We start from the raw sequence: 22029 nt of genomic DNA on the forward strand, positions 1-22029 counted from the left end.
GCCACCGTTTGAATGAGGGGCACATTTTTAACTTAATCTGAGCGGATTACTGCATAACCTTCTTAGTGTGAACAGCCCCAGAGTATTTAGTCTTTTAAAGTATTTTTTCGTAAATCATTTCTTTCGTTTTTAATAAGTCAAACTTATTGACATTAAAACTTCCGTATTTTCTCGGCAATACGCCATATTTGTTGCTAAAAAAAATGATGACTGAATCGAGGGTATGGCTTATATGCACACAAATTAGAATTGACATGCAGGAAACTGCAAGGTGACAAAGAAGAAAAGCCAAAAGCCATTTTTTCCCAAGATAGCGGCGCCAGCACGAACAGCGGTCACAGGATCTCTCAATTTGTGCACTCTTTTCATGTGTTTTGAGTGTCTTTTTACAGGTTATTCGTCAAAACATGACTTTAAATTCAGCTTTTACTGTTTAGAATTATTAAACATCGGTTAACAGCACTGAATTAAGGTTTTGTGCGACTTTCACCGGGGACATAGCATCCCGGAGGAGATCGCGATCACACACAGGTCGACAGACCTGGATTCGAACCCAGGACCCCAGAGCCGTGAGGCCGACGTGCAAACCACTCAAGTCATACCACCTATGTGGCAAATTTGTAACACTAAATGAACTCTACGAGTTTTATGTTAAAACAATTATGAGTTTGAGGCACCTTGAGGTTTTTGACAGCCACAGCAGGATCAGTTAGGAAACTTTGACGAACGCTTATTTCAATCCCAGCCTCTTTCACCCTCTCTTCCAGATCATCCAGGGTCTGTCAAACACACAGAACAACGAAATAGTAACACAGAAAACTGAAAGAGGTACATTGACAGAAGATACTTAGTAAGTAATAGCTCACTAAATCTATGCTAAGACAATAAATTCACACCTCATTCATACACAGGCGTCATGTTGAAGGAGTTTCAATTCCCACCTCCGACAGAGTTTCTCTCATGTACGAGAAGAGGCAGGGGACATTGATTCTGAGTGGACCATGTTTCGCGCCTCTATTGCTGAGGCGCAAGGTGGTAGCGGGAACCCCAGAACCTGCTGGTGGACACCGAGGGTAAAGGATGCCGTCACGCTGAAAAAGGGGGCCTATCGGGCCTTTTCGGCCCACACAACTCCGGAGGCAGCTGACGGGTGCCGGGTGGCCATGCGGCACGTGGCTCTGGTTGTTTCCAAGGCAAATACCCAGGCATGGGAGGAGTTTGGTGAGGCCATGGAGAACGACTTCCAGGTGGCTACAAGGAAATTTTGGTCCATGCGGGGTCCGGTCCCTATCTGACCGGTGTCAGAGTCTGGTCCGCACAGCCGGCAGTAAGTCGGATCCGTTTCCAGGGGAGGTTGGACTCCACCAGGGCTGCCCTATGTCATCGATTCTGTTCATAACTTTTATGGACAGAATATCTAGGCACAGGCATGGCATTGAGAGGGTCCGGTTTAGTGGCCAATAGTTTGCTTACCTTTCCTCGTGTGACCCAGGTGTTAATAATTGTCTTGTCTGTAGGTGTGTTTAGACCCCATGTCTCAGTTAACCCTTGTCCGTGTATTTATTATATATTACGAATTTTCTCTTGTAATTTACAATTTAAATTTTGTAGTATTATAATGCATGACTTATTAATTGTAGTATTATGACTCGAATCTTGTAATATAACTACAACTAATCTCTTGGAATTTTAGAATTTAAGAATTTTTCGGAGATAATTTCACACGGCACACAAAACTATCTTCCAGAGTGGTTTGGAACACAGAAATAAGCATTGTGATAAAATAAAGATTGTGATTTTATTTATAAAAATATGCGACCTGATCTACCCTTAGCCTGAATTGAACGGTATTATTTGAATACAATGTGATCATGGTGAGTGAACCAAAGTCTTCACAAAAAGAGGTATTAAAATCTTCTAGTAAAAAAAGCTTTCATTTATAATTTTGAAATATTTAGCACAATATATTGCAAAGACCCAAAAATTCATTTTTTTCCCAATATTGTTCAGCCCAAAATAATGTTGCATCACAGTTCTTGTGTAATAGTGTGTTATGGTGGCGGAATATTATTGATTGTAACCATTTTAAGGAATAATTTAATTCGTATATCTACAGGATTTTAAGTTATAGTCTCATCTCATCTCATTTTCTGAACCGCTTTATTCTCACTAGGGTCGCGGGGGGTGCTGGAGCCTATCCTAGCTGACTTCGGGCCAGAGGCGGGGGACACCCAGAATTGCTGGCCAGCCAATCGCAGGGCACAAGGAGACAAACAACCGTTCACGCTCACACTCCTACCTAGGGGCATTCTAGAGTGTCCAATCAGCCTACCATGCATATCTTTGGAATGTGGGAGGAAACCGGAATACCCGGAGAAAACGCACACAGGAGAAGATGCAACCGCCACACAGACAGACTGATCTGGATTTGAACCCATGTCCCCCAATGTAAGGCCGACGCGGTAACCACTCGCTCCACCGGGGTGCCCTTTTTTTAATATATAGATTATATTATATTATTTAGATACACATTACAGTCTTTTCATTTGCCTATAACTGAAACATTTATAATAAGTACACTTTGTGATAATTATACTTGTGTACTTGTATTTTTGAATAGGCATGAAAACATATAGTATAGTAGTAATAAGAGGTGAGATCTTCAGGCCGAGCCCAAACCCGATTCGGGCCTAAAATGTCAATCATTAGTCCGGGTTCGGGTCGGGTCGTGCCGGACTTCTCTCTCGGTGAAAAAAAAGTATAACGACATCCCACGCGGACTTTTAAAAAATATATATGTTTTTAGAAATGTATACTAAAACGATGTGTGGATACTAAACTAGGGAATATAAAATAAATAATTTGGATAAAACAGAGAAGGCACTGTAATGTAATTGCAATTGGTGCCGCAGAGCTAGCATGCTCTGCGCATGCCACATTAATTAACATCTATTTTGACTTGGAGAAAGAAGTTAAGGAAAAACTAAAGACAGGACGGGAAAGACAAACACGCACCGGTAAGATTGAGGTGTGGAAAAGCTTCAAATTGATTGTTGAATATGCTAGAGATATACCGTATTTTCACGACTATAAGGCGCACCACATTATAAGGCGCACCCTCAATGAATGACACATTTTAGGGTTTTTTTCATATATAAAGCACACTGGATTATAAGGTGCGCTGTCTATTTTGGAGAAAATTTAAGACTTTTAAGTGCGCCTTATAGTCGTGAAAATACGGTAAATGTTTATACAGCCTTGTTTAACTTGGATTTCGATTACAAAAGACTCATTTGTTATCATAAATCACGCCTCCTCCTCCCGACTTGGGAGTCCCGAGTCCTCACAAATAATATCTTAAATTTTAGGTTTGCTTCGGGCTCGGTCCTGCAAATCAAGTTAATTAGCCGAGCTAGGGCCGGGCTGGGCTCTGATAGCCACGGGCCGGGTCGGGTCAGGCCGGATTTTTTCGGACCGATCTTACCTCTGGTTGTAATAATAGGGGTGATCCTACTTTATGGTTTTTCGATTATCGCGGTAATGTATGGTCTACATTTTCTACGAAATTCGAGGGATTACTCTAACCAGTTAGTGCAACTTTCATTCTAAATATGATCTTTAATTCTAAAATGACTTACCGTATTTATTTGAGTGTAACGCGCAAAATGTTGTACCAAAAAAAAGCTCAGATGCGCTTGATAAACGAGGTCTTCGCTTTTCTGACCAAATCCTGGTGAAAAACTGCCCTCAGCAGCCGTTTCAATGGGCAATGTACAACCTGTCTTTGTCTGCCATATGGGGCGCCAGACTCCGTTCTATTGGCCGGTGCTCACATTTAGAAAAAAATAACTCAAGAAGAATGGAATCAGTTGTTTGATGATGATGAATTAGACTTTGAAAAATTGTAAATATTATTACGATGAATTAGACCGGAAAATTGTAAATTACATTTGAGAATTTTGTTCATACTGGCAGTTTGTTTTACCAGGTTTCCGTACCATATTGTGTGAATAAGCCGCCTTGTGGTGAAGAGGTTCACTCGCCTGACTTCGGTGCGGGCAAGCACTGGCTCGATTCCTGCTGGCGGTGGTATAATTGGGAGTGCGGATGCATGTTTATCTCTCTGTATGCCCCCTGACTGACTGCCGACCATTCTAGGGTGTAGTCTGCCGTTCGCCCGACAACACCTGGGTTAGGCTCCAGCAACCCCCCAATTCTTTTGAGGATGGGTGGTATACAAGATGAATGAATGAATGAATTAATTAATGAATGTTGTGAATAAATGTTTTGTCATGGCGACATGTGTTCAGCATTTGTCCGGTACGAGTACCTGTGCAATCTTTTGTGTAAGCTGAGAAAAAGTGGAGAAAAAAAATTATACAAATTATGGGTCCACGTTATAGATTATACTCGAATAAATACGGTAATTGCCTAAAAATTATTCATTCATTCATTTTTTGAACAGCTTATCCTCACAAGGATCTAACCCTCAACTACAGAACTCTGAGGCCGACGCACTAATCACTTGGTCACCGGGCTGCCTGCCCAAAAATTATTTCAAATCAAAATAATATATTGGAAAAAGTATGTCAGATAAATAATAATAATAATAATAATAATAAAAACTTCAAAACATTAATTGTCTCATGAAAAAATAAAAAAAACGATCAAAACCAAAATATATGTTTGATTCAAATGTCTCTGTCTAAAATATTACTGTATAATTGAGTCATTACCGTGTTGTTGTTTGGGGGGATTTGTGTGTCCCAATGATCTTAGGAACTATGTTTTCTGGGGCTTTATGCCTTTGGCAGGGTCACCCATGGAAAAAAAGGTCCAAGATGAGGGACCAAAAAAAATAGCGCACAAGACCTATTACAATGAGTCCCGACTATGAGCTGCCTTTTCCCTCGTCCGGACCAAGGTCACCGCCCCACTATGGAGCAAGGCCTGGAGGCGGTTCGACACAATCCATAGAGATGACATGGGTTCCCCTTCCTATTGGCTCACCACCAGTTGGAGGGGCCAAGGAGCTTGGGTGCATAGGCAGTTGGGTGGCAGCCAACAGAGGGGTCCTTCAGTCCACGGCTGCAGAAACTGTCGATTGTAGGGGCGGGCAAACTATTCCACAAAGGGCCGCAGCGGGTGCAGGTTTTCATTCCAACCCATAAAGAGGCCACCTTTTTACCAATTTGGTGTCCTGCAAGTGCAATCAGTGGATTGCAGTCAGGTGCTTCTTGTTTTCTTCAGAAATCTCATTGGTTAAAGTGCCTTTGCTGGATCGGTTGCAACCTGCACCCACGTGTTTCATCCAAAGTGGTGTTTTATTGTTGGACTTCTGCGCTTGTCATGGACTGTCAATAATGGAGACCATGTTCAGGTACATGGGGCATTCACATATGCACTTGTGCACATTCTAGGCAACAGTTTCATGATTAAGATTGTAGTCGTACCGGGGCACTTAGAGCTCCATGCGTTGGCCACTCGGGTGAAGAGAGGGGTGGAGCTGTCAAAGATCACCACCTGGTTGTGAGTTGTCTACGATGGTGGGGAGGATGTTGGTTTTGGCTGGCAGACCCAGACGTGTTCTGCTGACATGCTAGGAATGCCTGGCAGAGTCCCCTGTCAGAAGGAGTTTCAGCTGCCATGTCCGGCAGATCTTCCCCCCAATCTGCGCCCCTCTTGCTGAGGTGGCTGACCAGAGCTGCGGCCGCAAGGTTGTCGGTGCCTGTCATGGTGGAAATCCTAGAACCCGCTGGTGGGCACCAACAGTAAAGAATGCTGTTAGGGTGATTAAGTCCTACAGGGCCGTTTTGACCTGTTGGAGTCCTGAGGCAGCTAATGGTTATAGGCTGGCCAAGTGGACTCTGAAACAAAACCTTGGACAAGGGAGAAGTTCATTGAGGCCATGGAGAATGACTTCTGGACAGTTTTAAAGAAATTATGATCCACCATCCCACGTCTTAGGAGGGGAAAGCAGTGCACCATCAACACTGTGTACTGTTTGGTTCTCTCCACTTGAATACAATTACTACATAATTATACAAATAAACACCTAACATAATGCAAAACAAAAACAGTTTTTTTTCACCCAAAAATGCAAATTTTGCAGTACAGAACAACAGAGCTTCATTTAAATATATATAACTCACTGATGTAAAAACTTCTGTTGTCTGCTGAATGGTGGCAATCTTGGTCCATTTCCACTTCTGGAAGAGCTGGACTCGAGTGGGGTTGTGCAATGTTGCAGATGGATGAGTTCGAAAGAAAGTAGGAAAGCGTTGGCGATTAGACAGAGCTGGAGAACTGGACCCGTAGGATAACTGAAAAGGAATGAAGGTGTATTGAATAAATAAGAGTTATTCTTGTCTTTACACAGATCCACCGTTATGAAAAGTGCGAGAAAATAAACCAGTTACCAGTAACCAAGTGCTCAATTGTTCTCATCTGATCTCATTTTTGAACCGCTTTTTCCTCATTAGGGTCACGGGGGGTGATGGAGCCAATCCCAGCTGACTCCAGGCCAGATCCAGGGGATACCCTGAATCGGTGGTCAGCCGATCGCAGAGCACAAGCAGACGGACAACCATGCACACTCACACCCATAACTAGGGGCAATTTAGAGTGTACAATCAGCCTACCATGCATGTTTTTTGGAATGTGAGAGGAAACCGGAGCACCTGGAGGAAACCCACACAGGCCCAGGGAAAACATGCACGCTCCACACAGGTGGACCAACCTGGATTTGAACCGAAGTCCCCAAAGCTTTGAGGCTGACGCGCTAACCAATAGCGCGTCAGCCTATTGGGCCTCCTTAGTTGAATATATTTTCACATTTTACGCAGGCTTGATACCTCTTCTTTCAATGTTTTTCAAGTCACACTCATAGCTGCGGGCAATTTAGAGTGTCCAATCAGCCTACCATGCATGTTTTTGAAATGTGGGGGGAGTACCCGGAGGAAACTCCACATAGGTGGAGCCAGGATTTGAGCTCAGGACCCCAGAGGTGTAAGGCCAATGCAGTAACTAACCACTCATCCGCCAGGCCGCCCAGAAGGAATTATTAATCAATTCAAATTTTCTTTTTTAGGAGTAGCTTACTATTGTTTGTCCCTCCTGCCTTGCCGTTGTGTTCGCGCAGCTGCGCGTGATTCGAAATTATTCCCTGATGTGTATATTTAAACCCCACTGAGTTTAATGTCATTGTCAAATCGTCTGCTTAAATTCCCTTACCATGCATCCATGTTACCTTGTTCCTCGATTCCACGTGTTTCCCTAGTCCGGTTTGGTTTCATGTTTCGTTTCCCAAGTCTTTGTGTTTTTGTAAGGTACCTCTAAGTTATTAAAGTTTTGGTTATGAGCACAATTTGCCTCGTCCTCACCTGCTTCCCCGCGATTGGGTCCTAATCCCTCCTACCTCGCCTCGACGTCTCCCGTGGACGTAACAGAACGATCCGACCACATGGACCCAGCGAGAAGCCACGCACAATATTCCCCGTGCCGGCTGAGCCGCCGGTCGCACCCGTGCCAAAGCCACGCACAATATTCCCCGTGCCGGCTGGGCCGCCGGTCGCACCCATGCCGAAGCCACGCACAAATTTCCCCATGCCTGCTGGGCCGCCAGTTGCACCCGTGCCGAATCCACGAACCAGGTTTCCCGTGCCGGCTAGCCTGCCAAGTTCCTGCCCGCCAAGTTCCTGCCCGCCAAGTTCCTGCCCACCAAGTTCCTGCCCGTTAAGTTCCTGCCCGCCAAGTTCCTGCCCGCCAAGTTCCTGCCCGCCAAGTTCCTGCCCGCCAAGTTCCTGCCCACCAAGTTCCTGCCCACCAAGTTCCTGCCCATTAAGTTTCTGCCCGCCAAGTTCCTGCCCGCCCAGAAGCGACTCTCCGGGCCCCCTGGACGAGGGGGTCGGCGGCGGCGACTCTCCAGGCCCCCTGGACGAGGGGGTCGGCGGCGGCGACTCTCCGGGCTCCCTGGACAAGGGGGTCGGCGGCGGCGACTCTCCGGGCCCCCTGGACGAGGGGGTTGGCGGGGGCGACTCTCCGGGCCCCCTGGACGAGGGGGTCGGCAGTGACGACTCGCCGGGTCCCCTGGACGAGGTGGTCGGCGGCCTCCCGAGCAGCCAGGTGTCTGTTAAGGGCAGGGTGCTTGGCCATCACTTAAAGGGCCAGCGAGGATGCCCGCCGGACCGGCCACTCCCACTTCTCTCCAAATGTTGGTGCGGGCCGGCCACTCCCACATCTTATCTCGGGCCCGCACGGATGCTCACCGGACCGTTCACTTCCCCGCCTCGTCACGGGCCGGCGCGGACGCCCCCCCCGGACTATGACTAGTGTTACCACCCGCCCTCACCGCCTGCGTTTTTCTTTTTCATGGACATTCGGCATTGGGACGTCTGGAATCCATTCCTTAGAGGGGGGGTACTGTTAGGAGGCCTGCTATTGTTTGTCCCGACTCTCATTTGTCCTTTCTGCCTTGCCGTTGTGTTCGCGCAGCTGCACGTGATTTGAAATTAGTCCTTGGTGTGTCTATTTAAACCCCACTGAGTTAATGTCATTGTCGGATCGTCTGCCTAAATTCCCTTACCATGCATGCAGATTACCTTGTTCCTTGATTCCACATGTTTTGCCTAGTCCGGTTTCATGTTTCGTTTCCCAAGTCCTTGTTATTTTGTAAGGTCCCTCCTAAGTTATTAAAGTTTTGGTTATGAGCACAATTTGCCTCGTCCGGGTTACCTTCTTGTCAGCCAGTTTACTCTATGTGCGTTTACACATTGATTTCATGCTTTGTAGGTTTGCAAAGAATTCTCTGGCTTCCTCTCACTGTTTGACTGCAAGCATAATACTTTGTTGCCATTGTTAAACAAAACAAAAGGCATGAATGGTGTAAATTGTAGATTAGTAATGTGAATAAAAGGTAGTATCCAACCATCTAATGCAACCACAACAAAGCCCTGTATTGTGACTACGTCTACCAATGTTCCCTCTAATTTTTCGTTGGTCTGGGCAGAAAGACAACCTCCCTGAGCGCACTGAGTACCAGTGTGGGCGCCTAAAGACGTTTCGCCGACGGACGCTTGACAGACGGGCAGGTCGCCGAATGGACGTTCCGCTGAACGTTCATTCGGCCGAATGAACGTTCGGCCGAACGGAGGTTTCGCCGAAACGGGATTCGCGCGCTCGCCCCGCCCCCGGATCGTGTGTGTACAAGTTTTTCAACCTCGGCCCGCGGGCCATATACGGTCCGTTAGGATTTTTAATCCGGCCCGCCGCCGGCGTTGTCCAAATTATAGTAAAAATCAATGATTCATTTCCCTTTGCCGCTCATCACTCTCAATTTATTAGTCTACCATCAATGGCAGCCCGGGAATAAGCACTCTTGGGCGGGCTTGGCAGCCCGGGAAAAAGCACTCTTCGGCGGGCAGATATAGCAGAACCGAGCCATAAAATGACAGCAATCGGGTCAAATCCATCTTAAAACAGCATTTAATGATTAAATACAAATACTGGAGCTCTTTGGACATTAGAACCGAGCCCAGGAAAGTGAATTCCTCGGTAAAATGTCACGATAGAGGCAAAAAAAACGTCTATATACGTCCATTCGCCAAACGGCTCAAAATGCTCTCAAATTCGGTCAAATCCAGCCAAAAACAGCGTTTAATGATTAAATACAAATACTGGAGCTCTTTGGACATTAGAACTGAGCCCAGGGAAGTGAATTCCTCGGTAAAATGTCGCAATGATGTCGCGATGGAGGCAAAAAAAACGTCCATATACGTCCATTCGCCAAACGGCTCAAAATGCTCTCAAATTTGGTCAAATCCAGCTGAAAACAGCATTTATTGATTAAATACAAATACTAGTATTTGTATTCAATCATTAAACTAACAAATACTAGTATTTATATTTAATCATTATACACTGTTTGAACGAACGTTCATTCGGCGACCTGTCCGTCTGTCAAACGTCCGTCGGCGAAACGTCTTTAGGCGAATCATCCGGTCACGACATCATCATTGCTCGCTATGGGCACACCAATATCACACCTGCCACAAGCAGGTGCATGTCAATGTTCCATCTAATTTTTCATGTAAAACATGCTGTAAAACACGAAAAACATTAGAGTGGACAGAGCTACTGCCACTGGCTGCCGCTTAAACGGCGCCATCATGGGGAAAGGGGTAAAAAAAAAAAAAATTACTGCGCGCCATATGATTGCTGAGAAGACGAGAATAGTGCGCAATTGCGCACGCGCGCAGCTTAGAGGGAACATTGACGTCTACCCATTTTCAACATTGCTTATCCTGTACACATAAATCTTCAGTCTACCATCACACCTCCCGTATGTGAACTAAGCTCAAATAAATTGTTTTTGTCAGGTCCATTATAGATTGAGTATGATATAGACTTGATGTCTCTCATCATGAAGGTGAATGTATGAATCTTACCACTATAAGGTTCCACATGCGAGCAGCCTCTGCTACAAGTGTGGAAACAGAGCTGCAGCCAGGCATCAGTACAATCTTGATGGGTTCAGTGTACAGAAGGTCATAAAGCAGTTTGGTGGCCTCTCCAGGATCACACTGTTAACACAGAAATAGCTTTGGCTTTCAGTAAATACAGTATTGTTTCCAAAACTCAATTTATCAAGCACATATACGCATCGTACATGAGAAAAATCTCACGGCGCTCCGATGAACAAAAATGACAAAAAGCACAAAAATATATGTATATATTTAATGTACGATAACCCCTGATGAGTCATCAGTGAGTGGTGGGGTTTGTGTTTCCCAGTGATCATTGGAGCTATGTTGTCTGGGGCTTTGTGACCCTGGTAGAGTCACCCATGTCAAACTGGTCTAAGGTGAGGGACCAGACAAAGAATGGCTCAGAAGACCTCTTATGATTAGAAAGACCAATAAACTACAGATTCCCTCGCCCGGACGCGGGTCACCGAGGCCCCACTCTGGAGCCAGGCCCGGAAGAGGGGCACAATGGTGAGCGCCTGGTGGCCGGCCTACAACCATGGGGCCCGGCCGGACACAACTCAAAGAGACGACGTGGTTTCACCCTCACATGGGATCCCCACCTATGAGAAGGCCAAAGAGGTCGGGTGTGTCAAAAGCTGGGCGGCGGTCAAAGGTAGGGATCCTTGGTGGTCTGATCACCGGGTGCAGAAACTGGTTTTTGGGATGTAGAATGTCATCTCTCTGGTTTGGAAAGAGCCTGAGCTTGTGCGTGAGGTCAAGAAATTCCGGCTTGTTCAGCAGTTCAGAGTACCCACCCTTTTTGGAGTCCTTGGAAGGGGTGCTGGAGAGAGCTCCTTCGGGGGACTCCCTCGTTCTGCTGGGGGACTTCAATACTCACGTGGGCAACGAGAGTGAGACCTGGAGGGGAATGATTGGGAAGAACCGCCCCCTGATTGGAACCCGAGTGGTATTCTATTGTTAGATTTCTGCGCACGTCGTGGACTGAGAATAATGAACACGATGTTCAAGCATAAGGGTGTCCAAACGTGCAGTTGGCATCAAGACATCCTAGGCCTCAGATCGATGATTGACTTTGTGGTAGTCCGGCGGCCGCATTTCTTGGATACTCGGATAAGGAGAGGGGTGGAGCTGTCAACCGATCACCACCTGGCTGTGAGTTGGCTCTGATGGTGGGGGGATGCCCGTGCGGCCCGGGAGACCCAAACAATTCATGAGGGTCTGCTGGGAATGCCTAACGGAGTCCCATCTCAGAGGAAGTTTCAATTCCCAACTCCGACAGAGCTTCTCACATGTCCGGGAAGAGGTGGGAGACATTGAGTCCGAGTGGACCATGCTCCGTCCGCGCTTCTATTGCTGGGGCAGCAGACCGGAGCTGCGACAGCGGGGTGGTCAGTGCCTGTCATGGTGGCTTCACTTTGGATCCCTCTACAGACCTCTTTGCTACTAACCACCATGCAACGTAAACCGACTTGTCTAAACTGATCTCCTTGCACCCTGGAACACTGACAATAAATTGAAAACGCCACATCAGACTTCTGTGTGTTTGCCTGCTTCAGGGCCCATTGCCCACGATCGTAACAGGATGATCCAGACAAGTATGGACCCTGCAGGCTCAGGATGAACTCCCACACATCAACCAGCATCACTCATGGACAAGCACAGCCAGGCGATTCAATTCCTTTTGACCGAAATATCAGCCTCCCCGGCCTGCCTACACTACTCCCTTGTGCCTTCGCTCTGTAAAGGTGAATTGCAATAAAGAGACATCATCACCAGTAAAGCTGTCTTTATGCCTGCTTCGGGGTCCTTTGCTTATTCAGTTATGTTTCACACCCTCGCCGTGGAGAGCGGGTTCAATGACAGTGCCCTCCAGGAAGTATTTCTTGGGGGCCTAAGCGAGACCATGAAGGACGAGTTTGCATGATGTGTCAATTTGGTCATAAGAATTGACGGTCGACTCTGAGAACGCCGAAGACAGCGGCGAAAGAGCTCCGGCGACCAGTTTTGACGTCTCCCATCGTTTTCGCTCGGCTTCATGCTTTTACTGCAGTGAAAAGGGTCATCTTGTACAGGCGTGCCCATTTCAAACGTACAGTAAAAGCAAGGGCTCACCATAAGAGAGTGAGGTGTTGGTGAGCTCGCCACTGGAGAATCCTACCATCGTCTTAGTCTGCCGGCCTCTCTTTTCTGGGAGGGACAGACACACGAGGCCACCACAATGGTCACCTGCGGAGCGGACGAAAGCTTTATCGATCGTTCTTTGGTCTCACAACTGGGCATCAGGACTCGCCCATTGGGCGGTTGATGTAGACCAGACATGGGCGAGATAACCGAATAATCGCGAATTAGGGTCACCCCTATTATAATTTATTTTTTCTTTCAGTCCTGAGTCCTAGTACCAAGAGTGGCTACCGCTTCCGAGTTTCAGCGTGCATTTTCACATTTTTATGAACTTTAAAAAAAAATAATAGAGGAAAAAAAATGTGACGTAGTGAATTCGTATAAGTGAAGACGCGCTAATCGAGGGATTACTGCATCGCAATGAACGGACGGCCCTTAGGCTGAGAACTCCGGACGGAGCCAGTTCCTCTCCATTTTTCCAACAACCACCAGGATGTGGCATGTTTTTGTTTTGGACTCCCCGGAAACTCCCATAGTTCTGTGTCTTCCATGACTAAGGTAACACAATATGGTCATTGACTGGTCAGGTCCCAAGGTAACAGCCTGGAATCCAGCCTGCCACACCAGGTATCTCCATGCTGCCCTCTCAAAGCACTCATGTCAACAAAGTCCCCGTTCCATTGGTCAGAGGCAGCAGAAGCCTCTTTCGGTGATCTTAAGGCCTGTTTTACTTCAGCTCCTGTGCTCACACACCTGAACCCTAACCTACAGTTGTGGAGGTGGACGTCCTATCTCAACCCAGACCGGGGTGCACCCTTGCAGCTTGTTTTTCCGTGGGCTGACTCCGGCTCAACGCAATTATGGCATTGCGGACCGCAAATTGCTTGCTGTGAAACTAGATCCCGAAGAGTGGCGACATCACCTGGAAGGGGCTAATCACCCATTTGTGGTTTGGACCAACCACAAGAATTTAGAATTTATCAAATCAGCCCAAAGGCTGAACCCCCACCAAGCCAGGTGGGCTTTTTTTCTGTAGGTTTGATTTTACATTGTCCTATGTCCCAGGATACAGGAACGGGAAACCTGATTCTGTGGAGGACCCCACAGCCATCTTACCACCCTCCTGTTTAGTGGCAGCTCTGAGGACTGACCTTGAGGCCAAGGTCCTGGGGGCCCAACCTGTCCCCTTTTGAGTGTTTCCTCGGTTATCAACATCCCTTGTTCCCGTCTCTGGAGATGGATATTGCTGTGTCGTCCGTCCAGGCACACCTTGCCATATGCGCCCGTATCTGGGACCAAGCCCGGGCTACGCTACAACGCTCCTTCATGCACACCCAGAGACAGGCCAATTGCAGTCGCGCCCCTGCACCACCCTATGTCGTTGGACAGAAGGTCTGTTTACCCTCCCGGGATCTTCCCTTAGGACGGAATCTAGGAAGCTGTCCCCTGCTTCATCGGTCTTTATGAAATTGAGCGGGGGTAAACCCATGCGCCATGCTTCTGGCAGCCCTTCCCCATTTCACAGATCATCTGTGATGAGCCCATTGTCAACCAGGATACAAACGTCTGTCCATATTTTCCATTTTAATTAACAGATAAAGTATTTATTTATAGCGAAACAGTGGTTAGCACAAGTCTCACAATTGCGTCTGAATATGCAGGTCCTCGTGAGAGTGCTCGTGATTTCCTTTTCCCAAAAGCAACCAAAAGAGATTGACCTGAAGCATTTTCGGAGTTGTGATGCATTAGCGTCAGAGTTGTAAATTGTATAATTTTGAGATTGGTCTGTCTTTTGTGCAGTCATTTGCAAAATTTGCACCTATTGACCATTAGTACGGGAGTCTTGGCGCAATCATCTTCCCAGTTAGCGCGAATATTCCACAAAGCATAGCTGAGCTATAACACTGATTAAGCATTTTAATCAGAGAAGACTGAGGCTAACAAACTACAAATAAATATTAGCAATAATCATGTAGACATACAGCATGCGTAGGTACAATATGTAGTTTACAAATAAATTTTAATGAGGTAGGTTAACACAAAAGAGTTTATGAGCTTCACTTCACTTAGTCGTTTTGCCAGAATAGGAGGACAACTACAACTGTTCTCCTCAGGAACATGAAACACAACAAATATTTGATTTGGCACTTATAATATCAGACGGCCCAGCAGGTGAGTAGTTAGCGTGTCAGCCTCAGAATTCTGAGATTGAAGGTTTAATCCCAGGTTTCCTGTGCGGAGTTTTATGGTCTTCCCTTGCTTTCATGTTTTCTCTGGGTACTCCGGTTTCTGCCCACATCATAAAAGCATCCATGGTAGGCTGGTTGAAATTGCCCCTAGGAGTGAATAGTTGTCCATCTCCTAGTGCCCTGCGATTGGCTGGCAAAGAACTCATGGTGTCCCCCGTCTCGTGTCCTTAGTTGGTAGGGATAGGCTCTATTCTTCCATCCATTTTACTGACAAGCATTAATTTTGCCCTGTCAGTGAACCCACATGCTACACAACATTAGCATGAACATGCAAACATTGTTCATATTCCTATTCTCAATTTACCATACAGGAAATTAATACAGGAAAACTCAAAAGTCCATCACTTTTCGAGAAGTGGTGTGATTTGGGCGTCAATTTTTTTCTCTTTATTTGTTGTGTTCATTGTTTAAAGGTATCTCCAATGCATATCCTTTTTTGTTTCTTAATTTGTCAAGATTTATTTGACAACGAGTTTTTTTAGCTCTTTTGTTACATTGCATTGGTAATTCTGAACTATCCCAGAAGCCTGGAGCCTATCACAGCTGACATTGGATGGCCTGAACTGCTCACAACTCAGTCACATGACACGTACAGACCTACAACTATTTGCACTCACATTCACACCAATCATGAGGAGAGAAGTCAGGTGAATGTTACACCACACACCTATACGACAGTGGCGGTCGGTGCATTTTCTGGTAGCGCCTTCAACGTATCAATTCAACCCTCAAAAACTATTTTATGGCTATAAAACCGCTACTGCAGCTACAGCTGCGACACATAAAAAATAATCAATAAATTAATGCACAAAAATGGGGTAAAATCCACTTCCTAGCAGCATTTCATGATTAAATACAAATACTGGAGCTTTTCAGATATTAAAACCAGGCCAGGGGGGTGATTTTCCCGGGAAAAAACAGCGATGAACGTCAATGGCGTACGGGCAAACGTTGCCCGAAAATGGGATAAAATCCAGCCGAAAACAGCATTTATTGAATAAATACAAATACTGGAGCTTTTTAGACATCAGAACCGGGCCCGGAGTATCATTTCCCCGGTAAAAAGACAGCGATGAACGTCGATACGTCCATACATGAAATGAAAACAAATGCACTAAAATTTGGTAAAATCCACTTCCTAGCATCATTTATTGATTGAATACAAATACTGGAGCTTTTGAGACATTACAACCAGGCCAGGGGGCTATTTTTCCCAGGAAAAGACAGCGATGGACGTCAATGGCGAAACGCCAAAAATTAAACTGGGGTAAAATCCACTTCCTAGCAGCATTTTGTGATTAAATACAAACACTGGAGCTTAAATACAAACACTGGAGCTTTTCAGATATCAGAACCGGGCCCACAATTGAAATATTATTTAGGAATAAAGCCATATTATACTCACCAAAAATCCTTTTTAGCTGTACACAATATCCATCCTCCTATCTTTCTTCCTTCTTTCCTATTGCCATCGAAGCTAATGATGAAAGTCGAGCCTGTCCTGTCATATTTCCGGCATAGTCCGTCTTGAAAATGGCTTTAAATCAACACAACAATATATTTGCTTGTGCAGCTAAGTTAGCGCACTGAAAGTGGCGCGCGCACACCATTTTCCCGGCTGTAACAGGCTTGCTAGCTTCGGAGTTGACCGCCCTTTCTTAATGATGTCCATTTTTTTCTGGAAAAGTCAGTCTGGAAAATAGCTTTGTGAGAGAAATCTGCAACAGAATCCATTTGTTTTTGCTTGCCACTGTTGGCCATTGTGGGTGGAGTTTGCGATATCTGGCTGCGGCCTGCCTACTAGCCAATCATAGTTGCTGAAAGCAATGACATGTCCCAGCCAGCAAAATGCTAATGCGTATGAAAAAGCATTGTGGGGTTGCTGTTAGAATTATTATGGAATATTCTATATGTGTTGTAAGCATTTTTTTAAATAAGTAGTAAGGCTATAAACAGTCATGGGAACATGGACATTTTTCCTCCACATCATCGTCTCGTCTCCTTTACAAGGCCAAAGCAGGACCCAATGAGACTGTTATGACGAGACTCCAACAGCAGATTTGAAAATACGGCTTTGCTTACATTATAATACTACTTTGTTGACCTTATAATGCATTCCTCACACTGTTGTTTTTCTAAACCATCGAGTGTTATTGTACTGATTACATAACCATGTTTTTCGAATGTCGCGATTAAATACAATGATTCAGTTACTGCAATTCAGAATGCACTGTGGACTGAGACGACGTCACAAGGCATCTCCTTCGAAGTTGTAAGCAGCTATGTTGAAAGATGTTCTTTTCCTTTTTTAATTAAATATTACTAATAATGATTTAAAAGGTTTGAATCATTATTCCAACAGTTGCCAACTCGAAATCTGATTGGTTAAAAGCAACAGTCTAGATTAATGCAGCAGAGCCCGCAGAACTGATTGTAAAGGCTTTGAGGCAGATCTGATCTGGCAACAAATAATGGCTGAAATGTGATTGGTTAAATGCTTCAATATGAAAACACACATCTGGAAGCAGTGCAACCAGGGGGGAAAGCAATGAAAGGAAGCTAACAGACCATTTGGAATAATAAGTATTGATGGACAAAATATAATATGATTCAGATATTTCTTAGGCCAGCAGAGAAGGCCTTGAAGGCCCTGACGGCCCGCCACTGCTATACGATCATTGACTCTCAAAAACATATTGTGGGAGCAATATACAAGCTTCCATTCACATAGATCTTTCATGACCACTGTGTAAGGTAAACCACAGTGATTGCCAATAAAGTAAGCTGAGGCATGTTTCAAGGTCATCTCTGTCCTGGCAGGCTCGTCAGGGGAGACTCATTTTTTTTCTTTGTGGAGGCTGACGAAAAATATTTACTCACTAGCCAAGCTTCATTATCTCAAGGCAGACATTACAAATGTTAAGACAGAGAGACAGACGACCATTCACACCACTATTATGAGCAGAAGCCACAAGCGGAAATTGAGCCTGCGCCTGCCTGCACCAAAGTAGGGAGATTTAACCACTACACCATCAAGTGGCTCCAAAAGTGTATGCTAATTTCTTTATTTAATGAGATGTTTTATCATTAATTAGATGTCATAAATTAATCATTCAGTTTCAAGCAATAAATGTAAGAATGATATGACGTATACTTGGAACGATGGTAGCAAAGTTCACTTCATGTTGGCTTGCAAAACTCACCAGCCAGCATAATTACAATACCTCACAAAAATGAGTACACCCCTCTCATTTCAGCAATGATTCTTTGTTTTCATGGAACAACACTGAATAATTACACTTTGATACAATGTAAAGTAGCCCTCAGTTACATAACAACATAAATTTATTGTACTTACAAAATAACTCAAAACATGGCAATAAATATGTAAAACGCTGCTAACAAAAGTACAGCCCAAGTGAAAATCTCAAAATTAGTCCAGAATTGGGAACATTTCCCTTCCCTGTTAAATGAGAATACTTAGTGTAACAAGGTTTCAAGTGTCATTAGGGAACGGATGTAATAAATCCTGTATTGTCACTCTCATACTGGTCAAGTTCAACATGGCACCTCATGGCAAAGAACTCTCTGAGGATCTGAAAAAAAAATAATCATTACGTTACATAAAGATGGCCTAGGCCAGGGGTAGGGAACCTTTGGCTCGGGAGCCACATGTGGCTCTTTCGATGGGTGCATCTGGCTCTTCGCTAACCTGTGAGCTAAAATATGGAACCCGCTGGTGACAGAACTGAGATACTACGTCCAGTGCTGCTTTAGTCTTCTTTTTTGCATTAGACTCTGCTAGAATGCATACTCTCATTGATTAGCAACTGCATAAGAATGTTGTCAAAAGTATTCTTTTTTTTCCACTTTAAAAGTGGTGAAATTACTAAAATAAAAGACACCCATTTACCGTATTTTCACGCCTGTAAGGCGCGCATAAAAGTAAAAAAAAGTCAAAAAATTTCTCCAAAATAGACAGGGCGCCTTATAATGCAGAGCGCCCTTTGTGAGCGCCGCCAAGCGGCGCCGAGCGGCTGGCGATAGCGCTGGCTACCGGAAGCAGCTTATTTCCGGGTTCCGGTGCGCAGTGACTGCTGGGAAATATAGTTCTTGGGCGCTACACCCACACGCTAAAAACACGCTTTAAAAAGGCAACGGAAGCAAAACTGAGTTCGGCAATGCTTTATTTGGACATTTTACAATTTACTCAAGTCATCATCACCTTCAAATCCCTCAAACTCCTCATCTTCTGTGTCAGAATTAAACAATTGCCCGAACGAGCCTTCCAAATAGCCGCCCCCCCCCCCTCTCCGTTCTCAGAGTCACCGTAATTTCTATGTGGCCTCCGGGAATGACGGCAAGCTCTGAGTATACGTCACGTAACCAGTCTCGGCGGCGCTCGTGACGTATATGACGGCTCGCCGTCTGTTTTGATTTGCAACTCCATGCGTGCTCATCTCACAGCAACGGCTAAAAACCAGATCATGAAAATGAACTCAGAGCTTGCCGTCATTCCCGGAGGCTTGACCAAAGAATTACAGCCGCTGGATATCGGCATCAACCGGGCTTTCAAATCAAAGTTACGGGCGGCGTGGGAGCAGTGGATGATCGCTGGCAAACACAGCTTCACGAAAAGTGGCAGGCAGCGCCGGGCTTCTTACGCTACGATTTGTCAATGGATTGTTGCCGCCTGGGCGAACGTGTCTGCCTGCACGGTTGTTCGAGCTTTTGCCAAAGCCGGCATAATTTCTAAGGAGCCACATGGAAATTACGGTGACTCTGAGAACAGAGAGGGGGGGCCGGCTATTTGGAAGGCTCGTTCGGGCAATTGTTTAATTCTGACACAGAAGATGAGGAGTTTGAGGGATTTGAAGGTGATAATGACTTGAGTAAATTGTAAAATGTCCAAATAAAGAGACTACCGAACTCAGTTTTGCTTCCGTTGCCTTTTTAAAGCGTGTTTTTAGCTTGTGGGTTTAGCGCCCAAGAACTATATTTCCCAGCGTCACTGCGCACTGGAACCCGAAAATAAGCTGCTTCCGGTAGCCAGCGCTATTGCGATTCGATCTTAATCCATATGAAAGATATAATATATATGCGTCTAATGAAATGGTGCGTGCTTTGTGTGTCTAAAATACAGAAATAGCACTCGTTACTGACACTGCGGCGTAAGAAACGATGCGCCAAATAGGCGTGAAAATACGGTACATATATTTTGACTTTTAAATTCGGAGTATGGCTCTCAAGGAATAACATTAGAAAATATGAATTGTTTATGACTCTTCGTCAAAAAGGTTCCTAGGCTATAAGTAGATAGTCAACACCCTGAAATTGAGGGGTTCAAGAGGACAAGTTCCACTCAAAATAGGCGTCACTATGGGCAATCAAAGATGTTGGATACGTGCGCTCAGCGTCATTTCCAGAGGTTGTCTTTGGAAAACAGGCAAATGCTTCCGGCATTGCTGCAGAGGTAGAGGGTGGTCAGTCTGTCTGCACTCAGACCATATGCCACGCATTGCAGTAAAAAAAAGCCTCTTCAACATTCACCATCTCCGTGATATCATTATGGAAGAGTGGAAGAGAATTCCAGTGGCAAACTGTGAACCTCTGGTGAACTCCATACCATAAGGCGTTGGAGGAAATTAATGGTAGCCACAGAAATTATTGACATTTTGTTTCCAATTTTGAGAAGTAACTTTAGTTGGCACCATTTTAAACTCTCTGCTGTATTTTGAGTTATTGTGAAGTAAATAAATTTCTGTTACTATATCCAAGTAGTAGGCCCACCAGCGACCGAGTCTTTGGTTTCACGCAGCTGTCCTAGTGTAGTCCTATGCATGACGTAATTTTTGGGGGCGAGTGGTTTACCCTTCTCATCCAGTCAATAATTTTTACAAGCTTTATATCTGGAGCGCATGTGATTATCACTCAGCCAAATTGGGGAATTAAATGTGACCTTATTTGTATTCCTGATGTTCTATTGCTTTGATGAATGGTGAACAGGTACAAAGCTACAGTTTATGGGGATTCATATATTATATTAAGTCTTACTGTGTAATGCAACACAAAATAAATCAACAGTAACATCAAAACGTTTACCTTAATTATTTTTTCACAAATGATTTGGAAAATTAAGTATAAATATTGGTTAATTAAATAGTGTCAAAAGTTAATGCCTGCTGGTATGTTCCTCTGCACATAATCGTGTGTAACATCCCATCATAGCATCTCCTGTCGGGTTCCTGAGCACTGATCTTTAATCAACCATTAAAATCTGAGATTGATTAATATGCTGCATCAGGGCGATTATAATTTTGTTAATAATTCTCACCAAGGGCGGCCTGGTGGAAGTGTAGTTAGCACATCTGCCTCACAGTTCTGAATTTAAGGATTCAATCCCTGCAGTGTTCCAACCTTCGTGTGTGAAGTTTGCATGTACTCCAAATGCCTGCATGGATTTTGTCTGAGTGCTCTGGTTTCTTCCCAAATCCACAAAACACCTATGGTAGGCTGGTTGAACACTTTCCCTGTAGGTGTGGATGTAAGCGTGAATGGTTCTCCATCTCCTTGTGCTCTGCGATTGGCTGGCAATTAATTCAAAGTGTAACCCTCCTGCCCATAATTATCTGGGATAGGGTCCACCACCCTCTACAACTCATGAGAGAATAAGTGTTACAGAAAATGAATGAATGAATTCTCATCAACTTTGATGTGTCTGTTTTTCTTTTTTTTTCTTTTTTCATCATATATATATATATATATATATATATGTATATATATATATATATATATATATATATATATATATATATATATATATATATATATATATATATATATACATATATATATATATATATATATATATATATATATATATGTACGAGCACTGGGCGGAACGTTGTATTTTTTCAGTGTTTATTTCCCGTTAGTCAGTGCGAATGGCGGAGCGATCGGTACTCGGATGATTCGGCCGAATGAACGTTCGGCAGAACGTCCATTCGGCGACCTGTCCGTCTGTCAAACGTCCGTCGGCGAAACATCTTTAGGCGAATCATCCGGTCACGGGAGCGATCGATAATACGAGAGGAGTATATACTATTTGTCTTTGGCAAGTGGTCGTGCGTTATCCTATTGTGAGGACATTTGTGTGCATCATTTTGGGAACA

The 22029-nt window shown here is 44.8% G+C and overlaps 1 protein-coding gene across 6 annotated transcripts in view; it reads right to left on the minus strand.

Moving 5' to 3' along the window:
- The window catches only part of gabbr1b (gamma-aminobutyric acid (GABA) B receptor, 1b), a 129306-nt gene that overhangs the window by 100493 nt on the left and 6784 nt on the right, over positions 1-22029 (minus strand). For 4 of the 6 annotated variants that reach the window (XM_077590958.1, XM_077590962.1, XM_077590960.1 and 1 more), the window contains 3 exons: positions 10446-10580; positions 6153-6323; positions 678-779 (listed from right to left, as the gene is read on the minus strand). In XM_077590958.1, coding sequence (XP_077447084.1) covers positions 678-779; positions 6153-6323; positions 10446-10580 — 408 coding nt within the window. The remainder of the gene's footprint in view (positions 1-677; positions 780-6152; positions 6324-10445; positions 10581-22029) is intronic. The other 2 variants (XM_077590961.1, XM_077590959.1) reach the window with 2 other exon arrangements.

This window comes from Stigmatopora argus, chromosome 21 (genome assembly GCF_051989625.1).
Source record: "Stigmatopora argus isolate UIUO_Sarg chromosome 21, RoL_Sarg_1.0, whole genome shotgun sequence".
In the NCBI taxonomy this organism is placed as follows: Eukaryota; Metazoa; Chordata; class Actinopteri; order Syngnathiformes; family Syngnathidae; genus Stigmatopora; species Stigmatopora argus.